This window comes from Salminus brasiliensis, chromosome 9 (genome assembly GCF_030463535.1).
Source record: "Salminus brasiliensis chromosome 9, fSalBra1.hap2, whole genome shotgun sequence".
Lineage (NCBI taxonomy): Eukaryota > Metazoa > Chordata > Actinopteri > Characiformes > Bryconidae > Salminus > Salminus brasiliensis.
The window spans coordinates 3,462,499-3,486,661 of record NC_132886.1 but is presented as its reverse complement, the minus strand read 5'-3'; the positions used below and the strand labels follow the sequence as shown (position 1 = coordinate 3,486,661).

The window sequence follows — 24,163 nt, the reverse complement described above, 5'->3', positions numbered from 1 at the left end:
ATATATCTATAACACAATAAACCTTATATCAATGTTGCATATACATATGCATTAACTGGACCCTGGTCCATATGTAGCTGGACATTAATGTAATGACAATACTGGGCTTTCAATGATTTCTGTTCTTTTCTGGGGCAGAATAACACACAACCTTCCATAGAAATAAAACAAGAATTTGATCATACATTTGAATTATGTAGATTAAATTATATTCACAGGGTCAAAATACATATATGTTATTAATTAAGTGGGGCTGAAATCTCCGAAATGTCTTATAACTTGCCACGACCGAAACCTCACAACTTCCTGTTAGTGATCATGATGGACTACAGCTGGTAGCATCCATTGACCAACACACAGTACAATGGGATCTGAGAAGGATGATCGTAGATGACCGTAGATTTATGCGGTGTCAGGTGACACGGCTCCTGGAGCCATTGGGAGTCATTGGGAGGTGTAGCTACTAGGTCTGGAAGAAGACCCAAACTGTCACCCTGAGCCAACTTTATTAGTGTTTCTTCTAATTAATTCTAATTCTAATTCTAATATTAGTGTTTTACTGACGAGATAAACCCTTACTGACCAGGTATGCAGCTTTTCTACTCTAATTTACACAGGGGGGCTTACACTTTTGCACAGTACTGTAAATAATTACTGAGCTAGCACTGCTACTGAAACTGGTGCTTGTTTGGCAACATTCCCAAATGTCTGTCTCCACCCAGCTCAGACCTCAGACTGCAGCTTGCGTGCCTCTCTTCTGGAAGCTTCTGGAAGGTTCTGATTTGATTGCATTCAACAGTTCAGGTGAAGTCCAGCAGAGCTCCAGAGAAACGTCCCTCCAGATCTAAGAAGGTGCTGTGTGTCTACTGCAGTGAGGAGAAGCTGGAGGCTGTAAAGTCCTGTCTGGACTGTGGGCTCTCTTACTGTAACACTCATCTGATGCCTCATCAAACTGCAGCTAAACTCAAGAAACACAAGCTGATGGATCCTGTGGAGAACCTGGAGGACTACATCTGCCAGAAACATGAGAGACCCCTGGAGCTGTTCTGTAGAGACGACCAGACGTGTGTGTGTCAGTTCTGCACTGAGACAGACCACAAGACTCACAGCACTGTTCCTATAGAGGAGGAGAGTGGAGAGAAGAAGGTGAGGAACATTTGGAAGGAGAACTTTTGGAAGGAGAACGTTTAAGCTGATGGATAAAAGATCCTCATAATAATGATCTGCTTTGCTTTAATGTGTTTGGTTGTTGCAGACTCAGCTGGAGAAGACACAGGCAGAAGTTCAGCAGATGATCCAGGAGCGACTGAAGAGGATTGAGGAGATCAGAGACTCTGTAGAACTTCGTAAAGTGAGTTTTAATGACCTGCACTGCAGTCGTTACTTTCACCTGACCAAAATATAAAAATTAATAGAAGTCCTTCTGAATTCTCTCCTGATAGAAAAGCACAGAGAAGGAGAGAGCAGACAGTGTGGAGGTCTTCAGAGCTCTGCTGCGCTGCATTGAGAGGAGCCAGGCTGAGCTGCTGGAGGTGATGGAGGAGAAGCAGAAAGCAGCAGAGAGGCAGGCTGAAGAGTTCATTAAAGAGCTGGAGCAGGAAATCACTGAGCTAAAGAGGAGAAACACTGAGCTGGAGCAGCTCTCCCACACTGAGGACCACCTCCACCTCCTACTGGTCAGAGTCCCTCTGTTTCTCAGTAGTAATGCAGTCCAGCACAGGACACACTGCCCATGCTGAGGGGTCTCTCCTCTCTCCTGCTGTACTGTAGATTTACCCGTCCCTCTGCAGACCCCCACACACCAAGAACTGGACTGCCATCAGTGTTGACCCTCATCTGAGGGTGGAGAGTCTGAGGAGAGCTCTGTCTCAGCTTCAGGAAGCTCTCAGTGAGGAGATGGAGAAGGTTCCTGAGATCGGTAAGTTGTTCCTGATCAGCCAGATCTTGTGAGGATCAGATGGGGTTTGTAGAATCATGTTTGGGAAGTGATGGATTTAAAAATGGTGGTCTGTATTATGGTATCCGTGTGTATGGGGTGTATAGTGGGGGGTCTTCTGTGTTGATGGTGCAGTGTTGTGTGTTGTGTTATTAACTGAATTGATATCAGTTAATTAATCAATATGTCGATTCTGAACCAAATGATGATGTTATTCTTTTCCAATCAGAACTAAAGCAGATCCAGCAGTGTGCAGGTGTGTCCACTCTCCTTCTTTACTAAAACTAAACCCTGTATCTCCAAATTAGTTACTTTACAAGGGAAGCTAACCAATGTTTTTGTTGTTCACTTCATCATTAAAAGTAATTACTATTTAAAGAATTATTAGGAGATATGAGGAGATATGAGGTTTTTGTGCAACAGTGATTATGTGTATTTGATAAAATCTCTTCTTTACTTTTCAAATGGTCTAAATGAATCAAATCAATCAAATAAAATTGATTTGAATCATTTTTTTAAAAACTGGCAATGTCACAAAGCAGCTTTACAGAATCAGGAATCACTAAGAAGCAGCACCCTGAGATCTAAGTAGTCTTGATGGTTCATAATATGTAATGAGATCCCGCAGGTACTCAGGAGCGAGGCCATGTAGGGCTTTATATGTTAATAGAAGAATTTTATAATCAGTGCTGAATTGAACTGAGAGCCAATGAAGTGCTGATAGAGCTGGACTGATATGGTCAGATGTTCTAGTTTTAGTAAGGACCCTGGCTGCAGCATTTTGAACCAGCTGAAGTTTATTGAGGTTCCTGCTGGAACAACCTGACAGTAGTGCATTACAGTAATCCAGCCCTGAGGTAATAAAGCGTGCACTAGCGTTTCTGTGTCCTGTAGAGATAAGGAGTTTCTTAGTTTGGCAATTTTTCGAAGATGTAGAAAGGCTGTTCTACTAATATTAGCTACATGTTGCTCAAATGATAAATCTGAATCAAATATGATGGCAAGATTTTGAATAATGGAAACATCAGCCAAGTCTAACATTCAACAGCCAAGTCTGATTCAGTTTATTTCTTGGTGTTATGGTTTGTCACAGAAAACAGAGGCAGACATGACACTTGGAGCTTTTGGACCTTGGGTTTGTTACTGTTTAGGAGAAGGGAGTCATGTGACATCCAGAGTTTTTTATATTTTACACAGTCCTATATTTTCTTTAACTTAAATTTATCCTCAGGTTTGGCTGATATTTAGAGCTGTGTATTATTTACATAACAGTGGAATTTAACACCATGTCTACTTATCACTGAGCCCAGTGGTATAATGAATAATAGCAGTCCTAAAATAGAGCCTTGCGGAACTCCATATCTTACTTTTGTGTAATTTGAAGATAAATCCTTTGTGAGCTGATAGCGTTTGGTTAGATATGATTTGAACCACAATAGGGCTGTTCCTGTGATTCCAATCATGTTCTTTAACTTTTCTAACAGTACAGTGTGATCTATTGGATCAAAGGCTGCACTGAGGTTGAGTACAGCTAATAAGGATACATGGCCTTAATCCGAGGCAAGAAGGTGATCATTTGTTATCTCCACTGCAGCTGTCTCAATGCTATGATGGGGTTTCTCATACATGTGGTTCTTAGCCAGGTATGAAAAGAGTTGTTGGGATCTCATAAATGTTAGTGTTAATGTTCGAGATGGGTCTGTAATATGAAAGTACACTAGAATCAAGATTTGGTTTCTTGATTTAAGGTCTTATAGCTACTAATTGAAGGGTTTTGGGTACATGCCCAAAGCTAATAAATGTATTTATTATTCTTAATAGAGGTCTGATTATAATTGGGTAACAGTTATAAATGGGATAACGTTTCCTAAAATTCCTTTTAGTATTTTGAGGGAATTGAGTTAAGTGACAAAGGTCCGGATAGGTCTGAAAGGTTTTCCATATATCGTAGTGCTATCATTGGTGTTACTGAGTGCTTTAGACAGTGGCGGGGGACAAATGAACATTATGGCTAAGATGTAGCTCATAAGAGATTAGCTCATAGCTAATGATCTGAGACTACTATACTTTAAGGAAAAATATTTAGGTTATGGATGCGAACACTCAGGCTCAAAGCTAAATCCAGGAGGTCCAGTTATGTTTTGGATAATGTCAATAAACTCTAAGATTGATGCATATGTCATCGTTAATGGATCGTCTGTCTTTTCAACATTTTAATTTCTCTCTCAGTGGACGTGACTCTGGATCCTGATACAGCTCATCCTGCTCTCATCCTGTCTGATGATGGGAAACAAGTCAAAGAAGATGATGCAGAAAAGAACCTCCCTGATAACCCAGAGAGGTTTGATAAGTGTACCAGTGTGTTGGGGAAGGAGGGGTTCTCCTCAGGGAGATTCTACTATGAGGTGCAGGTCAGAGGGAAGACTGAGTGGGATTTAGGAGTGACCTCAAAGTCCAGCAACAGGAAAGGAGAGATTACAGCCAGACCTGAGAACGGATACTGGATTGTATGTCTCAGAAATGAGACTGAATACGTGGCTGCAGAATCGTACCCTGTCCGTCTTTCCTTGAAACAGGCTCCCCAGAAGGTGGGGGTGTTTGTGGATTATGAGGAAGGTCTGGTCTCCTTCTATGATGTTGAGGTCAGATCTCATATCTACTCGTTCACTGGTCAGTCTTTCACTGAGAAGCTCTATCCTTACTTCAGCCCCAGCCTCAATTATGGAGGGGTAAACTCAGCTCCAGTGATTATCACTCCTGTAGAACATTAGAAATGAGGTTATCCTCTCAAGTAGAACCATCTCAACACAAAACCTCTGGCATGTTCTGAAGTTCATGAAAGGTCTTACACAGTAAGAGAATAAATGAATGGTGTAACAAATGACTTTAGTCAGGATCAGTTACTTTGTGTTAAAGAAACCTGCCTCAGAATTGTCTTTTAAATATTCTCACTGTAGAAATTCAGTCTCTGAAATGGTAACATGGTAAAACTAAACAACAAATTCTTAACTTTAATGTTCTTTATTGGAATAATTGTAATATTTTCAACACAGTTTTTTTTTTCTTCCATTTATATCGGCCCATTTGTCAATTGCAAGCACTAAAAGATGTAAAAAGATGAGCAAATAATAAATAAACTAAGGTTTTTACAAGAACAATCTTGAGTTCATCCCCCACAGTGAGATTATTCTTAGATACTTCAGTTAGTATTTAATCTTAACATTGTTCATCAGTACTCAGGTAATAAAGTTCTCCATGTGTGTTTACTTTTAACAATGAAACCTAAGATCAATGTCTTGCATTGGAGTCTCCCTCTGCTGGCCTTAATGGAGAGTGTATGCACAGGTCATGAGCTCCAAGTTCTAAGCTCTGCCCATCTCCAGACCACAAGTTGCTTTTCATGAGTGAACTGATTAGGCCTCCTGCTAAGCGCCTCAGTTTGCAGCGTTTGGGGTGAAGTCAGTGTGACTCTACCAATCGTGGACGTGTTAGTGCAACCTTCTGACCTTTTCTTATCTCTGCCTGTCCTGACAACAAGTATTGCGGTAGCCCTCGTAAAGTCTCTCCACACATGCAGCCTGCCTCAACCCCTATGTTACAACCGGATGTGCAGGATGTGGCCGATTCAGCTATATTTTGACGTACTGGGTATCAGTATTATTACCCCGAGTTTACATCCTGTAAAGGTAAAGGTGCACGTATTTGTCACTGTACAGCAAAATGTGTCCTCCACATTTAACCCATCTGTGGTAGTGAACACACACTCACACACTCACACACACACTAGTGAACTAGGGGCAGTGAGTACACACACACCCAGAGCGGTGGGCAGCCAACTCCAGCGCCCGGGGAGCAGAGAGGGTAAAGGGCCTTGCTCAAAGACCCAACAGTGGGAGTTTGCCAAGCCCGGGAATCGAACCCACAACCCTGTTATCAATAACCCGGCGCTCTAACCGCTGAGCACCACTGCCCCTGTACCTTTATTTATTTATTTATTTATTTATTTATTTATTTATTTTGTCATGCACTCCATTCTGTTGTTTCTTGAAGTCTGGAATTCACAGTGCCAGGGTTTTCACTGTGTTTAAAGTAGCCAGTGCCTGGTAAGAGGCTGCACTCCTACTCCCAATAGTTTTTACTGCTACCTGTCTAATGACCATGTTAAACCTAAATGGACTCTTAACTATCTGCCACTCTTAATATCACCGCTATTAACTATCTACACCATGATTATTATATTATGATTATGATCAGAGCAGTTCAACAGTATAGATGATTTGGTAACTTTTATCAATAATTAATAAATAGTTCTGATCAGAGGAGGACAGGTCGGGTCCCCCTTGTGAGTCTTGGTTCCTCCCAAGGTTTCTTCCTCCAGCTCTGAGGGAGGTTCTCCTTGCCACTGTCGCCATTGGGGCTCACTGGGGGTCTTGGATCCATCATGTCTTCTTATGTTATTTCTTTTTTTTCTGTCTTTTACTAATTACTATTTTTGTAAAGCTGCTTTGTGACGACAACAGTTGTGAGAAGCTATACAAATAAATTTGACTTGACTTGACTATTCAGGTGTGGAAGGCCACTGTTCCAGATAGCACACATTATGCATTGCATAGGGAAAGTAGAGTTTAACCCCTAGATGCTTACATAACACTATAAAACGGGTTATTTCACATACATTTGACATTTGAAGTGTGTAAGGGTAACATTTGTGATTATATCTATACTAATGGAGCTAAATGATGTTTATAGAGAGAAATATTAGTTTTAACTATACATGGATTGTTAAACAGCAGGGATAAGGGTAGTATGTTAGGGAATGTCTGAATGATGTCACATGTTGAACACATAAAGAAAAAGATGTAAAGTAGTGAACTCAAAGATCTCCCACCTAGTGGCCAAAACCTGGAGGTGAAGCAAGCTCTCCTCATGACATAGTGGGACGTGGCCTAATGATGTCACTGTGGAGAAACGAAAGTAAAGAGCAGAACTGTTTCAAAAACTGACCCGCCCGCAGACTGCAGGTTGAAGCTTCTCCAGATCTTCTCAGAGGAACGAGCAGCACTGCAGGGAAACACTGTAGAAGAAGAAGAAGAAGAAGAAGAAGGAGAACCGGTGCAGAAAGGTGAAGCTAGTACTGTGTGTAACTTCTCTTTCCTGCAGTGTTTTTACTGCTGAGACTGTCTGTTCTCCACATTTCTGTCTTCTACTGGTTCCTCTGCTCTGTAGAATGAATTCTGATTATTATTATTATTATAAACTGTTTAAATGCTTTGGTTTGGAAAAATTCTATATTTTTAAGCTCAAACTTGTCTTTTTATCCTGTTTATCCATCAAAGATGAAAGTGAAAGTCTTACTTGTTTGATGGTTCTCAGAGAAGTCAGTAATATCATTCAGAAACAGTACAGTCCCAAACAACTTCTAAGCAGAATTGAACATCTTATACAGTATGTACAGTTAGTACACAGCTCCCATTCAGATGGAAACATATTTCACCAAAAATGGTGAGTGTCCAACTCACTGTTGCACAAAAACATTTTTTGATATAATACAAATCTGGCAACTGTTCTTTATCTTATATCAAAATTTCTTAATGAACGCACCAATAGAAATTTAGGCTGCCTTATCATTGTTATTATCACTTAAGCCCACAGTGATGATCTTGTCCATATATGTTGGTAGTTAGCTGTGTATCTGGCCATGTAGTTGGAATGGTTGGAAATAAAATGTGGTGTCCTGGAGGAACTATGTTGTGTCTGGGTGTGTGGTAGGTGATCAGGCGCAATGGTGGATGAATTGATATTTATTCTTCCAGTGTGCAACAGTGACCACTAGCGTCTAAATGTTCTTGATGTGCCACAGCATATTCAATTTTATGTGACAAGGTAGTACTAAGGCCAAGGCCATAGTCAGAGGCATCGGTGGGAGCTATTTTGGGCAAATCAGGGTCATAAAGAGCCAGGTTAGGACTATTCACTGGCAACTACTTTATTAATGAGATTCATGTGAGCCTTCAGTAGCCAGTTTTGGTGTATGGTAAATGATCAACCTCTAATGGAAACTAGGTCAACTCATTTTCATGATGTTTCTCTGTCTCCTCTCCATCAGTCATGGCTTCCTCCAGCAGTCTCCTATATGAAGATCAGCTCCAGTGCTCGATCTGTCTGGATGTGTTCACTGATCCAGTCTCTACTCCATGTGGACACAACTTCTGCATGGTGTGTCTCAGAGAGTGCTGGGACAGCAGCTCACACTGCCAGTGTCCAGTCTGTAAAGAGGAGTTCTCCAGAAGGCCTGAGCTTCGTGTGAACACGTTCATCTCTGAACTGGCTGCTCAGTTCAAGAAGTCAGTTCAGGTGAAGTCCAGCAGAGCTCCAGAGAAACGTCCCTCCAGATCTAAGAAGGTGCTGTGTGACTCCTGCAGTGAGGAGAAGCTGGAGGCTGTGAAGTCCTGTCTGAACTGTGGGGTCTCTTACTGCAACACTCATCTGATGCCTCATCAAACTGCAGCTAAACTCAAGAAACACAAGATGATGGATCCTGTGGAGAACCTGGAGGACTACATCTGCCAGAAACATGAGAGACCCCTGGAGCTGTTCTGTAGAGACGACCAGACGTGTGTGTGTCAGTTCTGCACTGAGACAGACCACAAGACTCACAGCACTGTTCCTATAGAGGAGGAGAGTGGAGAGAAGAAGGTGAGGAACATTTGGAAGGAGAACTTTTGGAAGGAGAACGTTTAAGCTGATGGATAAAAGATCCTCATAATAATGATCTGCTTTGCTTTAATGTGTTTGGTTGCTGCAGACTCAGCTGGAGAAGACACAGGCAGAAGTTCAGCAGATGATCCAGGAGCGACTGAAGAGGATTGAGGAGATCAGAGACTCTGTAGAACTTCGTAAAGTGAGTTTTAATGACCTGCACTGCAGTCGTTACTTTCACCTGACCAAAATATAAAAATGAATAGAAGTCCTTCTGAATTCTCTCCTGATAGAAAAGCTCAGAGAAGGAGAAAGCAGACAGTGTGGAGGTCTTCAGAGCTCTGCTGCGCTGCATTGAGAGAAGCCAGGCTGAGCTGCTGGAGCTGATGGAGGAGAAGCAGAAAGCAGCAGAGAGGCAGGCTGAAGAGTTCATTAAAGAGCTGGAGCAGGAAATCACTGAGCTAAAGAGGAGAGACACTGAGCTGGAGCAGCTCTCCCACACTGAGGACCACCTCCACCTCCTACAGGTCAGAGTCCCTCTGTTTCTCAGTAGTAATGCAGTCCAGCACAGGACACACTGCCCATGCTGAGGGGTCTCTCCTCTCTCCTGCTGTACTGTAGATTTACCCGTCCCTCTGCAGACCCCCACACACCAAGAACTGGACTAACGTCAGTGTTGACCCTCATCTGAGTGTGGGGAGTCTGAGGAGAGCTCTGTCTCAGCTTCAGGAAGCTCTCAGTGAGGAGATGGAGAAGCTCATAGAGATCGGTAAGTTGTAATGAATCAATTAGAGTTTGAGTTTCAATATTGATTCTTGATCAGCCCTCGTCCTCCACTCGTGTTCAGCTCCACAATGTGCTGTATGATGTTTTCTGCTTCATTTTGATGAAGAAAAGCCAGAAATCTGAGACTTTTCTGCTCATTATTTCATTATTATTCCCCCAGAGTTAAAAAGAATCCAGAAGTATGCAGGTGTGTGGATTTTTATTCATCACATGGTTAAATGTGATCTCTCCTACATGCTGGATGTGGTTTAAACTGTATCTCTCTCTCTCTCTCTCTCTCTCTCTCTCTTTCTCTCTCTCAGTGGACGTGACTCTGGATCCTGACACAGCTCATCCTACTCTCATCCTCTCTGATGATGGAAAACTAGTGAGAGACGGAGAGACAGAACAGGACCTCCCTGATAATCCAGAGAGGTTTGATTATGATATCTATGTGCTGGGAAAGGAGGGGTTCTCCTCCAGGAGATTTTACTATGAGGTGCAGGTCAGAGGGAACACAGCGTGGGATTTAGGAGTGACCTCAGAGTCCAGCAACAGGAAGGACGATATTACACTGAGTCCTGAGGATGGATACTGGACTGTGTGTCTGAGGAATGAGACTGAATATGAAGCTCTGGACTCTTCTAGTGTTCCTCTCTTCTTGAAACAGACTCCCCAGAAGGTGGGGGTGTTTGTGGATTATGAGGGGGGTCTGGTCTCCTTCTATGATGTTGAGGCCAGATCTCATATCTACTCTTTCACTGGTCAGTCTTTCACTGAGAAGCTCTATCCAGTCTTCGGTCCCTCTTTCTATGATGAATATGAAACCCAACAGCCACTGATCATCACTCCTGTAGAACTGTAAATTAAGCTTTTCTCGTTTTTAAAAATACACCATGTCCTACATGTTTACTCTGATATGAATCACTGGCTTCAGAGCAGTGATTTCGCCTCGTGCCAGTTTAGTTATACATGCTTGAATGTAAAATATGAATACAGTCCCCTCTGAAAAGATTAGAACAGCAGGGCCAATCCATTTGTGTTTGCTGTACATCTGATGTTTAAGCCTGCAGGCCAATGGTCAGATTCTTCAGAATTTCTCTTGGTTTGATTTAGTTACAGTGTAAAACAGCTCTACATCTCTAGACTAAGGTTCCAGTTTGGGAAGAGATTGATGTTGGTGGGTTGTGGTCTTTTGGTAGTGGTGAACTCACTCTGAACCTGAAAGACCTGGTGATTTGCATATTGCACTGCAGCCGCTATATTTCTGTTCATGAAGTTATCTGCTGACCTGTCTCCAGAAGAGTGTTTCTGATCTGTCAGCAGGTGTGTGGGGGTTTCTCTTTATTAGGTTTATGGAGAAGTCTTCTGTCCTCGACTGGGGTGGTCTTTCTTGGTCTACCAATGGCTTTATGGCCACTGAGCTCAGTATATCTATATATCTATGTATAGCAGCTTGATGTCTCCTTCTGGAAGATCTCTGACTTGGTAGAATTATATTTTAAATATAAGATTTAGAAATATCATAGCATGACCTGATTAAAACAATGAATCTGTTTATTATTATATGGTGGATATGCAAATAAACCAATTTGACCAAATGTGAACTCAATACCCCAATGTATTGGATGTAATATTGGCAATGTGGACTTAGAACCTCCTCCATAATAATATTACTGAAATACTTGATTAAAAACATACAGGAGAAATAGCTTTGGATATAACACCATTTTTGTCAAATAGATGATTATGAGCCTTCAGTCCACTTTATACCTACTTCTTTAAAACTTTCAAAGGTTCACACATCATACACAACTCTCATAAAATGGTTCTTCTGTGGCATCACTCAATTAACTGTATGTAGCACCTTTATTTTTAAAGGTGTGATACATCACATATTATTTCCCATGATTTCCCACTACGGGTGCTGGTCATAGAATTAAAATATCATGAAAAAGTCGATTTATTTCAGTAATTCCATTCAAAAAGTAAATCTTGTATAGTATATCCATTCATTACACACATACTGATATATTTCAGGTGTTTATTTCTTTTAATTTTGATGGTTATAACTGACAACTAATGAAAACCCCAAAATCAGTATCTTGAATATTGTGAAAAGGTTCAATATTGAAGACACCTGGTGCCACACTCTAATCAGCTAATTAACTCAAAACACCTGCAAAGGCCTTTAAATTGTCTCTCAGTCTAGTTCTGTTGGCTACACAATCTTGGGGAAGACTGCTGACTTGACAGTTGTCCAAAAGACAACCATTGCCACCTTGCACAAGGAGGGCAAGACACAAAAGGTCATTGCTAAAGAGGCTGGCTGTTCACAGAGCTTTGTGTTCAAGCACATTAATAGAGAGGCGAAGGGAAGGAAAAGATGTGGTAGAAAAAAGTATACAAGCAATATGGATAACCACACCCTGGAGAGGACTGTGAAACTAAATCCATTCAAAAATGTGGGGGAGATTAACAAAGAGTGGACTGCAGCTGGAGTCAGTGCTTCAAGAACCACCATGCACAGACATATGCAAAACATGGGTTTCAGCTGTCGCATTCCTTGTGTCAAGCCAATGTTCTCTGATGAAAGTAAATGTTGCATCTCCTTTGGAAATCAAGGTCCCAGAGTCTGGAGGAAGAGAGGAGATGCACAGAATCCACGTTGCTTGAGGTCCAGTGTAAAGTTTCCAGTCAGTGATGGTTTGGGGTGCCATGTCATCTGCTGTTGTTAGTCCACTGTGTTTTCTAAGGTCCAAGGTCAACACAGCTGCCTACCAGGAGGTTTTAGAGCACATCATGCTTCCTGCTGCTGACCAGCTTTATGGAGATGCAGATTTCATTTTCCAGGACTTGGAACCTGCACACACCTGCCTGGTTTAAGGAGCATGATATCCCTGTTCTTAATTGGCCAGCAAACTCGCCTGACCTTAACCCCATAGAAAATCTATGGGGTGTTGTGAATAGGAAGATGCGATACCCAGCCAGACCCAACAATGCAGAAGAGCTGAGGGCCACTATCAGAGCAACCTGGGCTCTCATAACACCTGAGCAGTGCCACAGACTGGGTGGCAAACCTGGTGGCCAAAACCTGCAGAGCAACAAACTGTCATTATAAAATGTTGGGTGTGGCCTCTTGAAGTCACTGTGGAGAAACGAAAGCACAAGCAGAGCTTCTAAACTTTCAGCTCTTTCTGCAGTCTGAAACATCTCCAGAGGATCTCCAGAGGATCTCAGAAGAACTAACACCATTCAGGTAAGCAGAAAAAGGTCCTGAAAGATGAACCTGGGAGCATGGTTTAGGATTTCCTGTGGTTCCTGGTGATTCTGCTTCTTTCTGTTCAGCACATTTCTACCGTTCCTTAGTTTTATGTCATGTGATTGATTTTTAGCTGCTTTTCTATCAAGCTTAGTGTGTTTTAATTAAGCTGAGTTTCTCTAAATGATCCGGGAAACATCAAGATCAATGTGGGATGTATGATCTATCAAACTTTCTGTGTTTCCTCAGTCAGTCATGGCTTCCTCCAGCAGTCTCCTGTCTGAAGAGCAGCTCCTCTGAGATCGGTAAGTTGTTCCTGATCAGCCAGATCTTGTGAGGATCAGATGGGGTTTGTAGAATCATGTTTGGGAAGTGATGGATTTAAAAATGGTGGTCTGTATTATGGTATCCGTGTGTATGGGGTGTATAGTGGGGGGTCTTCTGTGTTGATGGTGCAGTGTTGTGTGTTGTGTTATTAACTGAATTGATATCAGTTAATTAATCAATATGTCGATTCTGAACCAAATGATGATGTTATTCTTTTCCAATCAGAACTAAAGCAGATCCAGCAGTGTGCAGGTGTGTCCACTCTCCTTCTTTACTAAAACTAAACCCTGTATCTCCAAATTAGTTACTTTACAAGGGAAGCTAACCAATGTTTTTGTTGTTCACTTCATCATTAAAAGTAATTACTATTTAAAGAATTATTAGGAGATATGAGGAGATATGAGGTTTTTGTGCAACAGTGATTATGTGTATTTGATAAAATCTCTTCTTTACTTTTCAAATGGTCTAAATGAATCAAATCAATCAAATAAAATTGATTTGAATCATTTTTTTAAAAACTGGCAATGTCACAAAGCAGCTTTACAGAATCAGGAATCACTAAGAAGCAGCACCCTGAGATCTAAGTAGTCTTGATGGTTCATAATATGTAATAAGATCCCGCAGGTACTCAGGAGCGAGGCCATGTAGGGCTTTATATGTTAATAGAAGAATTTTATAATCAGTGCTGAATTGAACTGAGAGCCAATGAAGTGCTGATAGAGCTGGACTGATATGGTCAGATGTTCTAGTTTTAGTAAGGACCCTGGCTGCAGCATTTTGAACCAGCTGAAGTTTATTGAGGTTCCTGCTGGAACAACCTGACAGTAGTGCATTACAGTAATCCAGCCCTGAGGTAATAAAGCGTGCACTAGCGTTTCTGTGTCCTGTAGAGATAAGGAGTTTCTTAGTTTGGCAATTTTTCGAAGATGTAGAAAGGCTGTTCTACTAATATTAGCTACATGTTGCTCAAATGATAAATCTGAATCAAATATGATGGCAAGATTTTGAATAATGGAAACATCAGCCAAGTCTAACATTCAACAGCCAAGTCTGATTCAGTTTATTTCTTGGTGTTATGGTTTGTCACAGAAAACAGAGGCAGACATGACACTTGGAGCTTTTGGACCTTGGGTTTGTTACTGTTTAGGAGAAGGGAGTCATGTGACATCCAGAGTTTTTTATATTTTACACAGTCCTATATTTTCTTTAACTTAAATTTATCCTCAGGTTTGGCTGATATTTAGAGCTGTGTATTATTTACATAACAGTGGAATTTAACACCATGTCTACTTATCACTGAGCCCAGTGGTATAATGAATAATAGCAGTCCTAAAATAGAGCCTTGCGGAACTCCATATCTTACTTTTGTGTAATTTGAAGATAAATCCTTTGTGAGCTGATAGCGTTTGGTTAGATATGATTTGAACAACAATAAGGCTGTTCCTGTGATTCCAATCATGTTCTTTAACTTTTCTAACAGTATAGTGTGATCTATTGGATCAAAGGCTGCACTGAGGTTGAGTACAGCTAATAAGGATACATGGCCTTAATCCGAGGCAAGAAGGTGATCATTTGTTATCTCCACTGCAGCTGTCTCAATGCTATGATGGGGTTTCTCATACATGTGGTTCTTAGCCAGGTATGAACAGAGTTGTTGGGATCTCATAAATGTTAGTGTTAATGTTCGAGATGGGTCTGTAATATGAAAATACACTAGAATCAAGATTTGGTTTCTTGATTTAAGGTCTTATAGCTACTAATTCAAGGGTTTTGGGTACATGCCCAAAGCTAATAAATGTATTTATTATTCTTAATAGAGGTCTGATTATAATTGGGTAACAGTTATAAATGGGATAACAGTTTCCTAAAATTCCTTTTAGTATTTTGAGGGAATTGAGTTAAGTGACAAAGGTCCGGATAGGTCTGAAAGGTTTTCCATATATCGTAGTGCTATCATTGGTGTTACTGAGTGCTTTAGACAGTGGCGGGGGACAAATGAACATTATGGCTAAGATGTAGCTCATAAGAGATTAGCTCATAGCTAATGATCTGAGACTACTATACTTTAAGGAAAAATATTTAGGTTATGGATGCGAATACTCAGGCTCAAAGCTAAATCCAGGAGGTCCAGTTATGTTTTGGATAATGTCAACAAACTCTAAGATTGATGCATATGTCATCGTTAATGGATCGTCTGTCTTTTCAACATTTTAATTTCTCTCTCAGTGGATGTGACTCTGGATCCTGATACAGCTCATCCTGCTCTCATCCTGTCTGATGATGGGAAACAAGTCAAAGAAGATGATGCAGAAAAGAACCTCCCTGATAACCCAGAGAGGTTTGATAAGTGTACCAGTGTGTTGGGGAAGGAGGGGTTCTCCTCAGGGAGATTCTACTATGAGGTGCAGGTCAGAGGGAAGACTGAGTGGGATTTAGGAGTGACCTCAAAGTCCAGCAACAGGAAAGGAGAGATTACAGCCAGACCTGAGAATGGATACTGGATTGTATGTCTCAGAAATGAGACTGAATACGTGGCTGCAGAATCGTACCCTGTCCGTCTTTCCTTGAAGCAGGCTCCCCAGAAGGTGGGGGTGTTTGTGGATTATGAGGAGGGTCTGGTCTCCTTCTATGATGTTGAGGTCAGATCTCATATCTACTCGTTCACTGGTCAGTCTTTCACTGAGAAGCTCTATCCTTACTTCAGCCCCAGCCTCAATTTTGGAGGGGTAAACTCAGCTCCACTAATCATAACTTCTGTAGAAAATTAGTAATGAGATTCTCTTCTCAAGTAGAACCATCTCAGCACAAACCTCTGGCATGTTCTGAAGTTCATAAAAGGTCTTACACAGTAAGAGAATAAATGAATGGTGTAACAAATGACTTTAGTCAGGATCAGTTACTTTGTGTTAAAGAAACCTGCCTCAGAATTGTCTTTTAAATATTCTCACTCTAGAAATTCAGTCTCTGAAATGGTAGCATGGTAAAACTAAACAACAAATTCTTAACTTTAATGTTCTTTAATGGAATAATTGTAATATTTTTAATGCTGATTTTTTTAAATACCATTTATATTGGCCCATTTCTCAATTGCAAGCACTAAAAGATGTAAAAAGATGAGCAAATAATAAATAAACTAAGTTTCTTTAAGGTTTTTAAAAGAACAATCTTTTTAAAAAGAGTTTATCCTGCACAATAAGATTTTTCTTAGATACTTCAGTTAATATTTAATCTTAACAATGTTCACCAGTCCTCAGATAGTAACGTTCTCCATGTGTGTTTACTTTTAACAATTATACCTAAGATCAATGTCTTGCATTGGAGTCTCCCTCTGCTGGCCTCAGTGGGGAGTGCATGCACAGGTCATGTGCTCCAAGTGCTAAGCTCTGCCCTTCCCCTGAGGCTCATCTCCAGACCACAATATGCTTTTCGTCAGTGAACTGATTAGGCCTCCTGCTAAGTGCCTCAGTTTGCAGTGTTTGGGGTGACTCTACCAATCGTGGACGTGTTAGTGCGACCTTCTGACCTTTTCTTATCTCTGCCTGTCCGGACAACAAGTATTGCTGTAGCCCTCGTAAAGTCCCTCCACACATGCAGCCTGCCTCAACCCCTATGTTACAACCGGATGTGCAGGATGTGGCCGATTCAGCTATATTTTGACGTACTGGGTATCAGTATTATTACCCCGAGTTTACATCCTGTAAAGGTAAAGGTGCACGTATTTGTCACTGTACAGCGAAATGTGTCCTCCACATTTAACACACTCACACACTCACACACACACACTAGTGAACTAGGGGCAGTGAGTACACACACACCCAGAACGGTGGGCAGCCAACTCCAGCGCCCAGGGAGCAGAGAGGGTAAAGGGCCTTGCTCAAAGACCCAACAGTGGCAGCTTGCCAAGCCCGGGAATCGAACCGACACCCCTGTTATCAATAACCCGGCGCTCTAACCGCTGAGCACCACTGCCACTTATTTATTTATTTATTTATTTATTTATTTTGTCATGCACTCCATTCTGTTGTTTCTTGAAGTCTGGAATTCACAGTGCCAGGGTTTTCACTGTGTTTAAAGTAGCCAGTGCCTGGTAAGAGGCTGCACTCCTACTCCCAATAGTTTTTACTGCTACCTGTCTAATGACCATGTTAAACCTAAATGGACTCTTAACTATCTGCCACTCTTAATATCACCGCTATTAACTATCTACACCATGATTATTATATTATGATTATGATCAGAGCAGTTCAACAGTATAGATGATTTGGTAACTTTTATCAATAATTAATAAATAGTTCTGATCAGAGGAGGACAGGTCGGGTCCCCCTTGTGAGTCTTGGTTCCTCCCAAGGTTTCTTCCTCCAGCTCTGAGGGAGGTTCTTCTTGCCACTGTCGCCATTGGGGCTCACTGGGGGTCTTTGATCCATCATGTCTTCTTACGTTATTTCTTTTTTTTCTGTCTTTTACTAATTACTATTTTTGTAAAGCTGCTTTGTGACGATAACAGTTGTAAGAAGCTATACAAATAAATTTGACTTGACTTGACTATTCAGGTGTGGAAGGCCACTGTTCCAGATAGCACACATTATGCATTGCATAGGGAAAGTAGAGTTTAACCCCTAGATGCTTACATAACACTATAAAACGGGTTATTTCACATACATTTGACATTTGAAGTGTGTAAGGGTGACATTTGTGATTATATCTATACTAATGGAGCTAAATGATGTTTATAGAGAGAAATATTAGTTTTAACTATACATGGATTGTTAAACAGCAGGGATAAGGGTAGTATGTTAGGGAATGTCTGAATGATGTCACATGTTGAACACATAAAGAAAAAGATGTAAAGTAGTGAACTCAAAGATCTCCCACCTAGTGGCCAAAACCTGGAGGCGAAGCAAGCTCTCCTCATGACATAGTGGGACGTGGCCTAATGATGTCACTGTGGAGAAACGAAAGTAAAGAGCAGAACTGTTTCAAAAACTGACCCGCCCGCAGACTGCAGGTTGAAGCTTCTCCAGATCTTCTCAGAGGAACGAGCAGCACTGCAGGGAAACACTGTAGAAGAAGAAGAAGAAGAAGAAGAAGAAGGAGAACCGGTGCAGAAAGGTGAAGCTAGTACTGTGTGTAACTTCTCTTTCCTGCAGTGTTTTTACTGCTGAGACTGTCTGTTCTCCACATTTCTGTCTTCTACTGGTTCCTCTGCTCTGTAGAATGAATTCTGATTATTATTATTATTATAAACTGTTTAAATGCTTTGGTTTGGAAAAATTCTATATTTTTAAGCTCAAACTTGTCTTTTTATCCTGTTTATCCATCAAAGATGAAAGTGAAAGTCTTACTTGTTTGATGGTTCTCAGAGAAGTCAGTAATATCATTCAGAAACAGTACAGTCCCAAACAACTTCTAAGCAGAATTGAACATCTTATACAGTATGTACAGTTAGTACACAGCTCCCATTCAGATGGAAACATATTTCACCAAAAATGGTAAGTGTCCAACTCACTGTTGCACAAAAACATTTTTTGATATAATACAAATCTGGCAACTGTTCTTTATCTTATATCAAAATTTCTTAATGAATGCACCAATAGAAATTTAGGCTGCCTTATCATTGTTATTATCACTTAAGCCCACAGTGATGATCTTGTCCATATATGTTGGTAGTTAGCTGTGTATCTGGCCATGTAGTTCGAATGGTTGGAAATGAAATGTGGTGTCCTGGAGGAACTATGTTGTGTCTGGGTGTGTGGTAGGTGATCAGGCGCAATGGTGGATGAATTGATATTTATTTTTCCAGTGTGCAACAGTGACCACTAGCGTCTAAATGTTCTTGATGTGCCACAGCATGTTCAATTTTATCAGGGTGTTTTTGTGACAAGGTAGTACTAAGGCCAAGGCCATAGTCAGAGGCATCGGTGGGAGCTTTTGTGGGCAAATCAGGGTCATAAAGAGCCAGGTTAGGACTATTCACTGGCAACTACTTTATTAATGAGATTCATGTGAGCCTTCAGTAGCCAGTTTTGGTGTATGGTAAATGATCAACCTCTAATGGAAACTAGGTCAACTCATTTTCATGATGTTTCTCTGTCTCCTCTCCATCAGTCATGGCTTCCTCCAGCAGTCTCCTATATGAAGATCAGCTCCAGTGTTCAATCTGTCTGGATGTGTTCACTGATCCAGTCTCTACTCCATGTGGACACAACTTCTGCATGGTGTGTCTCAGAGAGTGCTGGGATAGCAGCTCACACTGCCAGTGTCCAGTCTGTAAAGAGGAGTTCTCCAGAAGGCCTAAGCTTCGTGTGAACACGTTCATCTCTGAACTGGCTGCTCAGTTCAAGAGCTCAGTTCAGGTGAAGTCCAGCAGAGTTCCAGAGAAACGTCTCTCCAAGCCTAAGAAGGTGCTGTGTGTCTCCTGCAGTGAGAAAAAGCTGGAGGCTGTGAAGTCCTGTCTGGACTGTGGGGTCTCTTACTGTAACACTCATCTGATGCCTCATCAAACTGCAACTAAACTCAAGAAACATAAGCTGATGGATCCTGTGGAGAACCTGGAGGAATACATCTGCCAGAAACATGAGAGACCCCTGGAGCTGTTCTGTAGAGACGACCAGACATGTGTGTGTCAGTTCTGCACTGAGGGAGACCACAAGACTCACAGCACTGTTCCTATAGAGGAGGAGAGTGGAGAGAAGAAGGTGAGGAACATTTGGAAGGAGAACTTTTGGAAGGAGAACGTTTAAGCTGATGGATAAAAGATCCTCATAATAATGATCTGCTTTGCTTTAATGTGTTTGGTTGCTGCAGACTCAGCTGGAGAAGATGCAGGCAGAAGTTCAGCAGATGATCCAGGACCGACTGAAGAAGATTGAGGAGATCAGAGACTCTGTAGAACTTCGTAAAGTGAGTTTTAATGACCTGCACTGCAGTCGTTACTTTCACCTGACCAAAATATAAAAATTAATAGAAGTCCTTCTGAATTCTCTCCTGATAGAAAAGCACAGAGAAGGAGAGAGCAGACAGTGTGGAGGTCTTCAGAGCTCTGCTGCGCTGCATTGAGAGAAGCCAGGCTGAGCTGCTGGAGCTGATGGAGGAGAAGCAGAAAGCAGCAGAGAGGCAGGCTGAAGAGTTCATTAAAGAGCTGAAGCAGGAAATCACTGAGCTAAAGAGGAGAAACACTGAGCTGGAGCAGCTCTCCCACACTGAGGACCACCTCCACCTCCTACAGGTCAGAGTCCCTCTGTTTCTCAGTAGTAATGCAGTCCAGCACAGGACAGCACTGCCCATGCTGAGGGGTCTCTCCTCTCTCCTGCTGTACTGTAGATTTACCCGTCCCTCTGCAGACCCCCACACACCAAGAACTGGACTGGCACCAGTGTTGACCCTCATCTGAGTGTGGAGAGTCTGAGGGTGAGAAGTCTGAGGAGAGCTCTGTCTCAGCTTCAGAAGTCAATCAGTGTGAAGAGGAAGAAGCTCATAGAGATCGGTAAGTGTTAAAATCCTAACAACATTAAACTCCTATCCATTTGTATTATTTGCACACTAAATTGACAAAAGTATGTGGACACCTGCTCATTCATTGTTTCTTCTAAAATCAAGGGTATTAAAAAGAGTTGATCCAGCTTTTGTTGGGGTAACTATCTCTACTGTCCAGAGAAGAAGGCTATTTCTATTAGATTTTGCATGAGTATTACTGTAAGGATTTGATTGCATTCAGCAACAAGAGCTTTAGTGAGGTCAGGATGTTGGATGATCACCACCCCACCTCATCACCCCCAACTCCCCACCTCATCCCAAAAGTACTGGATGGAGCTCCACCATCCAACAGTTCTTCCACTGCTCCACAGCTCAATGCTGGGGGGCTTTACACCCCTCTAGCCCACGCCTGGCATTAGGCATGATACCAGTATGTTCATATTTATGCTCCAGAGAGTCCTATTCTATTGGCAGTTATTCTCTACAGAAACTAAACAAGCTGTGTGTGTGTGCATTTGCACATCTTTGTCAACAATGGGTAGCTGAATTTATTCATTGTAGGGGGTGTCTACAAACATTTGTATATAAAGTGTATAGTGGGGGGTCTTCTGTGTTGATGGTGCAGTGTTGTGTGTTGTGTTATTAACTGAATTGATATCAGTTAATTAATCAATATGTCGATTCTGAACTAAATGATGATGTTATTCTTTTCCAATCAGAACTAAAGCTGATCCAGCAGTGTGCAGGTGTGTCCACTTTCCTTCTTTACTAAAACTAAACCCTGTATCTCCAAATTAGCTACTTTACATGGGCAAAAACAATGTTTGTGTTGCTCACTTCATCATTAAATGTATTATAAAAATAAACAATTACTAAAATTGAGATATGAGGTTTTTGTGCAGTGACCGTATGATGTCCAAATAGGTTAAACTGCGTTTGTCTCTCTTAGTGGACGTGACTCTGGATCCGGACACAGCTCATCCTGATCTCCTCCTGTCTGATGATGGGAAACAGGTGAGAGATGGAGACACAGAAATGAACCTCCCGGACAACCCGGCGAGATTTGATGAATGTTCCTGTGTTCTGGGAAAGGACATGTTCTCCTCGCAGAGGTTTTACTATGAGGTGCAGGTCAGAGGAAAGACTGGGTGGGATTTAGGAGTGACCAGAGAGTCCAGCAACAGGAAAGGGATGATTACACTGAGTCCTGAAAATGGATACTGGACTGTGTGTCTGAGGAATGAAAGTGAGTGCAGAGCTGCAGAAGCTCCCTCTGTCCCCCTGTCCTTGAAGCAGGCTCCCCAGAAGGTGGGGGTGTTTGTGGATTATGAGGAGGGTCTGGTCTCCTTCTATGATGTTGAGGCCAGATCTCATATCTACTCGTTCACTGGTCAGTCTTTCAATGAGAAGCTCTATCCATTTTTCAGCCCCTGTGTCAATGATGGAGGGGAAAACTCTGCCCCACTGATCATCACTCCTGTAGAACATTAGAATTGAGGCCTCAGCACAAAACCTCTGATACAAAAACCTGTATTCACCCCCTTTAAAGTGACGGACCTAGGTCCAGCAGGCAGGTGGTGCTAGTAGTCTTACAGTTAGTGAAATGGAGATCACTTGCAGTCAATGTTTGTCTCCAGTGACTGTAGTATTAAGACCTGTCTAGAAGGTCTGGAGCATCTTGATGAATTTCCGCACTAGTCACCTTCATGCACGGTCACTCCAGGCAGATTTACACAGGTGCAATATTTCAACCATTCCTTACTGATGGATTTAACTGAACTCCATGGGATCCTCCAAGACTTGGACAGTTTTCACCTCCATGCCCTGACTGATACTCTTCAATGGCCTTTTCTCCGAGCTGAGTTAAGTGCTCTTCTGTCTTCATTTACGGCCAGAAATACTGATTAACAAGTGATTAGACCTCCTGGACAGGTGTCTTTACACTACAATCACCTGAGACACATTAACTGCACTCAGTGAGGGAATCCTCACTGATCTATTTGTCATCAACATTTCACAGCTCTTCTTTAAGGACAAATAAATAAATACACAATTGTTTACTCAGTATTTAACCTGTAAAGTGTTCATCAGTACCCAGGTTGTAAATTTCCTCTGGTCCTCCTGTTGCACATCTTTTTTGTCCATATTGTGTATGTTGTTGTCATCATTTTATACTACATACTACTGAGCATTGCAGGATGTTAGTGGCTTAAAAGTATAATTCTAAGTATAATTTAAGTTTCTGTAAGCTGTCTGGGTGTGGCTTTGCTGTATGTTGATCCTAAATAACACTCTCTAATGACTTGTTGCATGTTTTATATATTATTGAAATAGATTTGATTATATAAGGGATGAAAGGATGCCTTCCACACTTTCTACACATCTATGAGTCACTCTGTTCCTTCATGTAGTACAGTTACAATTGTATGTAAAGGTCTGGGTGACCTGGGCCCGATGGGGAAACAGCTTTTCCCTGGACACTGAGGTGGCTGAGCTGTTCACTGCCGTAGACGGTTGAATTTCACTGTGCATTAGCTGTAAAGTGTGTTTCTATACATACACATGTAAACAAAATTGAATTGAAGAAAAACCCACAATGGTCACAGAAATAACTTCTGATCAAAATTAATAATAAATAAAATGCTATGAAAATTAACCAATGAAATTCAGACATTGCTTTTCAACCATGCTTCAAATCAAAGAGGCGGATAATACGAATATGGTAACAAAAGAGCGCAGAAAAACTTCTAAAGAGATTAAAGGTGAACTTCAAGCTCAAGAAACATCACTGTCAGATCACACCATCTGTGGTTGTTTGAGCCAAAGTGGACTTCATGGAAGATGACCAAAGAGAACACCATTGTTGAAAGCAAATAATAAAAAAAGCCAGAATTTGCCAAACTACATGTTGACAAGCTCCAAAGCTTCTGGGAGAATGTCCTATGGACAGATGAGACAAAAATTGAACTTTTTGCCAAGGCACATCAGCTCTATGTTCACAGATGGAAAAATGAAGCATATCAAGAAAAAAACACTGTCCCTACTGTGAAACATGGAGGAGGCTCTGTTATGTTCTGGGGCTGCTTTGCTGCATCTGGCACAGGGTGTCTTGAATCTGTGCAGGGTACAATGAAATCTCAAGATCTCAAGGGATTCTAGAGAGAAATGTGCTGCCCAGTGTCAGAAAGCTTGGTCTCAGTCGCAGGTCATGGGTCTTGCAACAGGATAATGACTCAAAACACACAACTAAAAACACCCAAGAAGTGCTAAGAGGAAAACATATTCTGAAGTGGCCTGTTGGAAGATGAAACAATGACCCATCTTAAGATCCTTGCTAGAGGATTGAGGAAAAGCAAACATTTTTTGGTGTTTTTCATCAACATTTTCTCTCTGAGGTGCCCTTAAGCACCTTCCACCCTCCCTCCCAACTCTCAAGCCATCTTGGCCCAGACCAGAAACTTGGCCCAGTCGCTGGGGTACTTTAAATCGTACAATCTGAGGAATTTCCCTGGCTCTTGGTTGGTGCGCTCACGCCCACCCCTAGAGGCTCACAAAAGGCCCCTCAGGACTAGGAGGCAAATTGACTGCCTGATCCAAGAGGATTTCCTCCAAGTTTGGCCATGTTGTGACCTCGAGAGTTCATTACATGTAAAAAAAAAAAAATCATCACACTTAAAGCACTTAAAATTTATCAGCATTAA

General features: G+C 41.6%; 4 protein-coding genes across 4 annotated transcripts; all 4 read left to right on the top strand.

The window, feature by feature from the left end:
* Nucleotides 1–798: 798 nt before the first annotated feature.
* LOC140561902 (E3 ubiquitin-protein ligase TRIM39-like) lies at nucleotides 799–4,707 on the top strand (the record flags this gene model as incomplete). Its single annotated transcript, XM_072687155.1, has 6 exons — nucleotides 799–1,146; nucleotides 1,256–1,351; nucleotides 1,443–1,676; nucleotides 1,771–1,918; nucleotides 2,166–2,192; nucleotides 4,166–4,707. Coding segments are annotated over 6 exons (1,395 nt in total), but the record flags the coding sequence as incomplete, so codon positions are not given.
* A 2,187-nt stretch (nucleotides 4,708–6,894) lies between these two features.
* LOC140561901 (E3 ubiquitin-protein ligase TRIM11-like) lies at nucleotides 6,895–11,574 on the top strand. Its single transcript, XM_072687154.1, has 7 exons — nucleotides 6,895–7,058; nucleotides 8,043–8,632; nucleotides 8,742–8,837; nucleotides 8,929–9,162; nucleotides 9,257–9,404; nucleotides 9,582–9,608; nucleotides 9,724–11,574. The coding sequence occupies exons 2-7, from the start codon at nucleotides 8,045–8,047 to the stop codon at nucleotides 10,263–10,265; spliced, it is 1,635 nt and encodes a 544-aa protein (XP_072543255.1). The 5' UTR covers nucleotides 6,895–7,058; nucleotides 8,043–8,044; the 3' UTR covers nucleotides 10,266–11,574.
* An 800-nt stretch (nucleotides 11,575–12,374) lies between these two features.
* On the top strand, nucleotides 12,375–16,098 carry LOC140562150 (zinc-binding protein A33-like). Its single transcript, XM_072687572.1, has 5 exons — nucleotides 12,375–12,457; nucleotides 12,546–12,659; nucleotides 12,912–12,967; nucleotides 13,215–13,241; nucleotides 15,216–16,098. The coding sequence occupies exons 1-5, from the start codon at nucleotides 12,375–12,377 to the stop codon at nucleotides 15,755–15,757; spliced, it is 822 nt and encodes a 273-aa protein (XP_072543673.1). The 3' UTR covers nucleotides 15,758–16,098.
* A 1,848-nt stretch (nucleotides 16,099–17,946) lies between these two features.
* Nucleotides 17,947–23,103, top strand: LOC140561900 (E3 ubiquitin-protein ligase TRIM39-like). Its single transcript, XM_072687153.1, has 7 exons — nucleotides 17,947–18,098; nucleotides 19,095–19,684; nucleotides 19,794–19,889; nucleotides 19,981–20,214; nucleotides 20,310–20,472; nucleotides 21,182–21,208; nucleotides 21,412–23,103. The coding sequence occupies exons 2-7, from the start codon at nucleotides 19,097–19,099 to the stop codon at nucleotides 21,951–21,953; spliced, it is 1,650 nt and encodes a 549-aa protein (XP_072543254.1). The 5' UTR covers nucleotides 17,947–18,098; nucleotides 19,095–19,096; the 3' UTR covers nucleotides 21,954–23,103.
* Nucleotides 23,104–24,163: the final 1,060 nt, after the last annotated feature.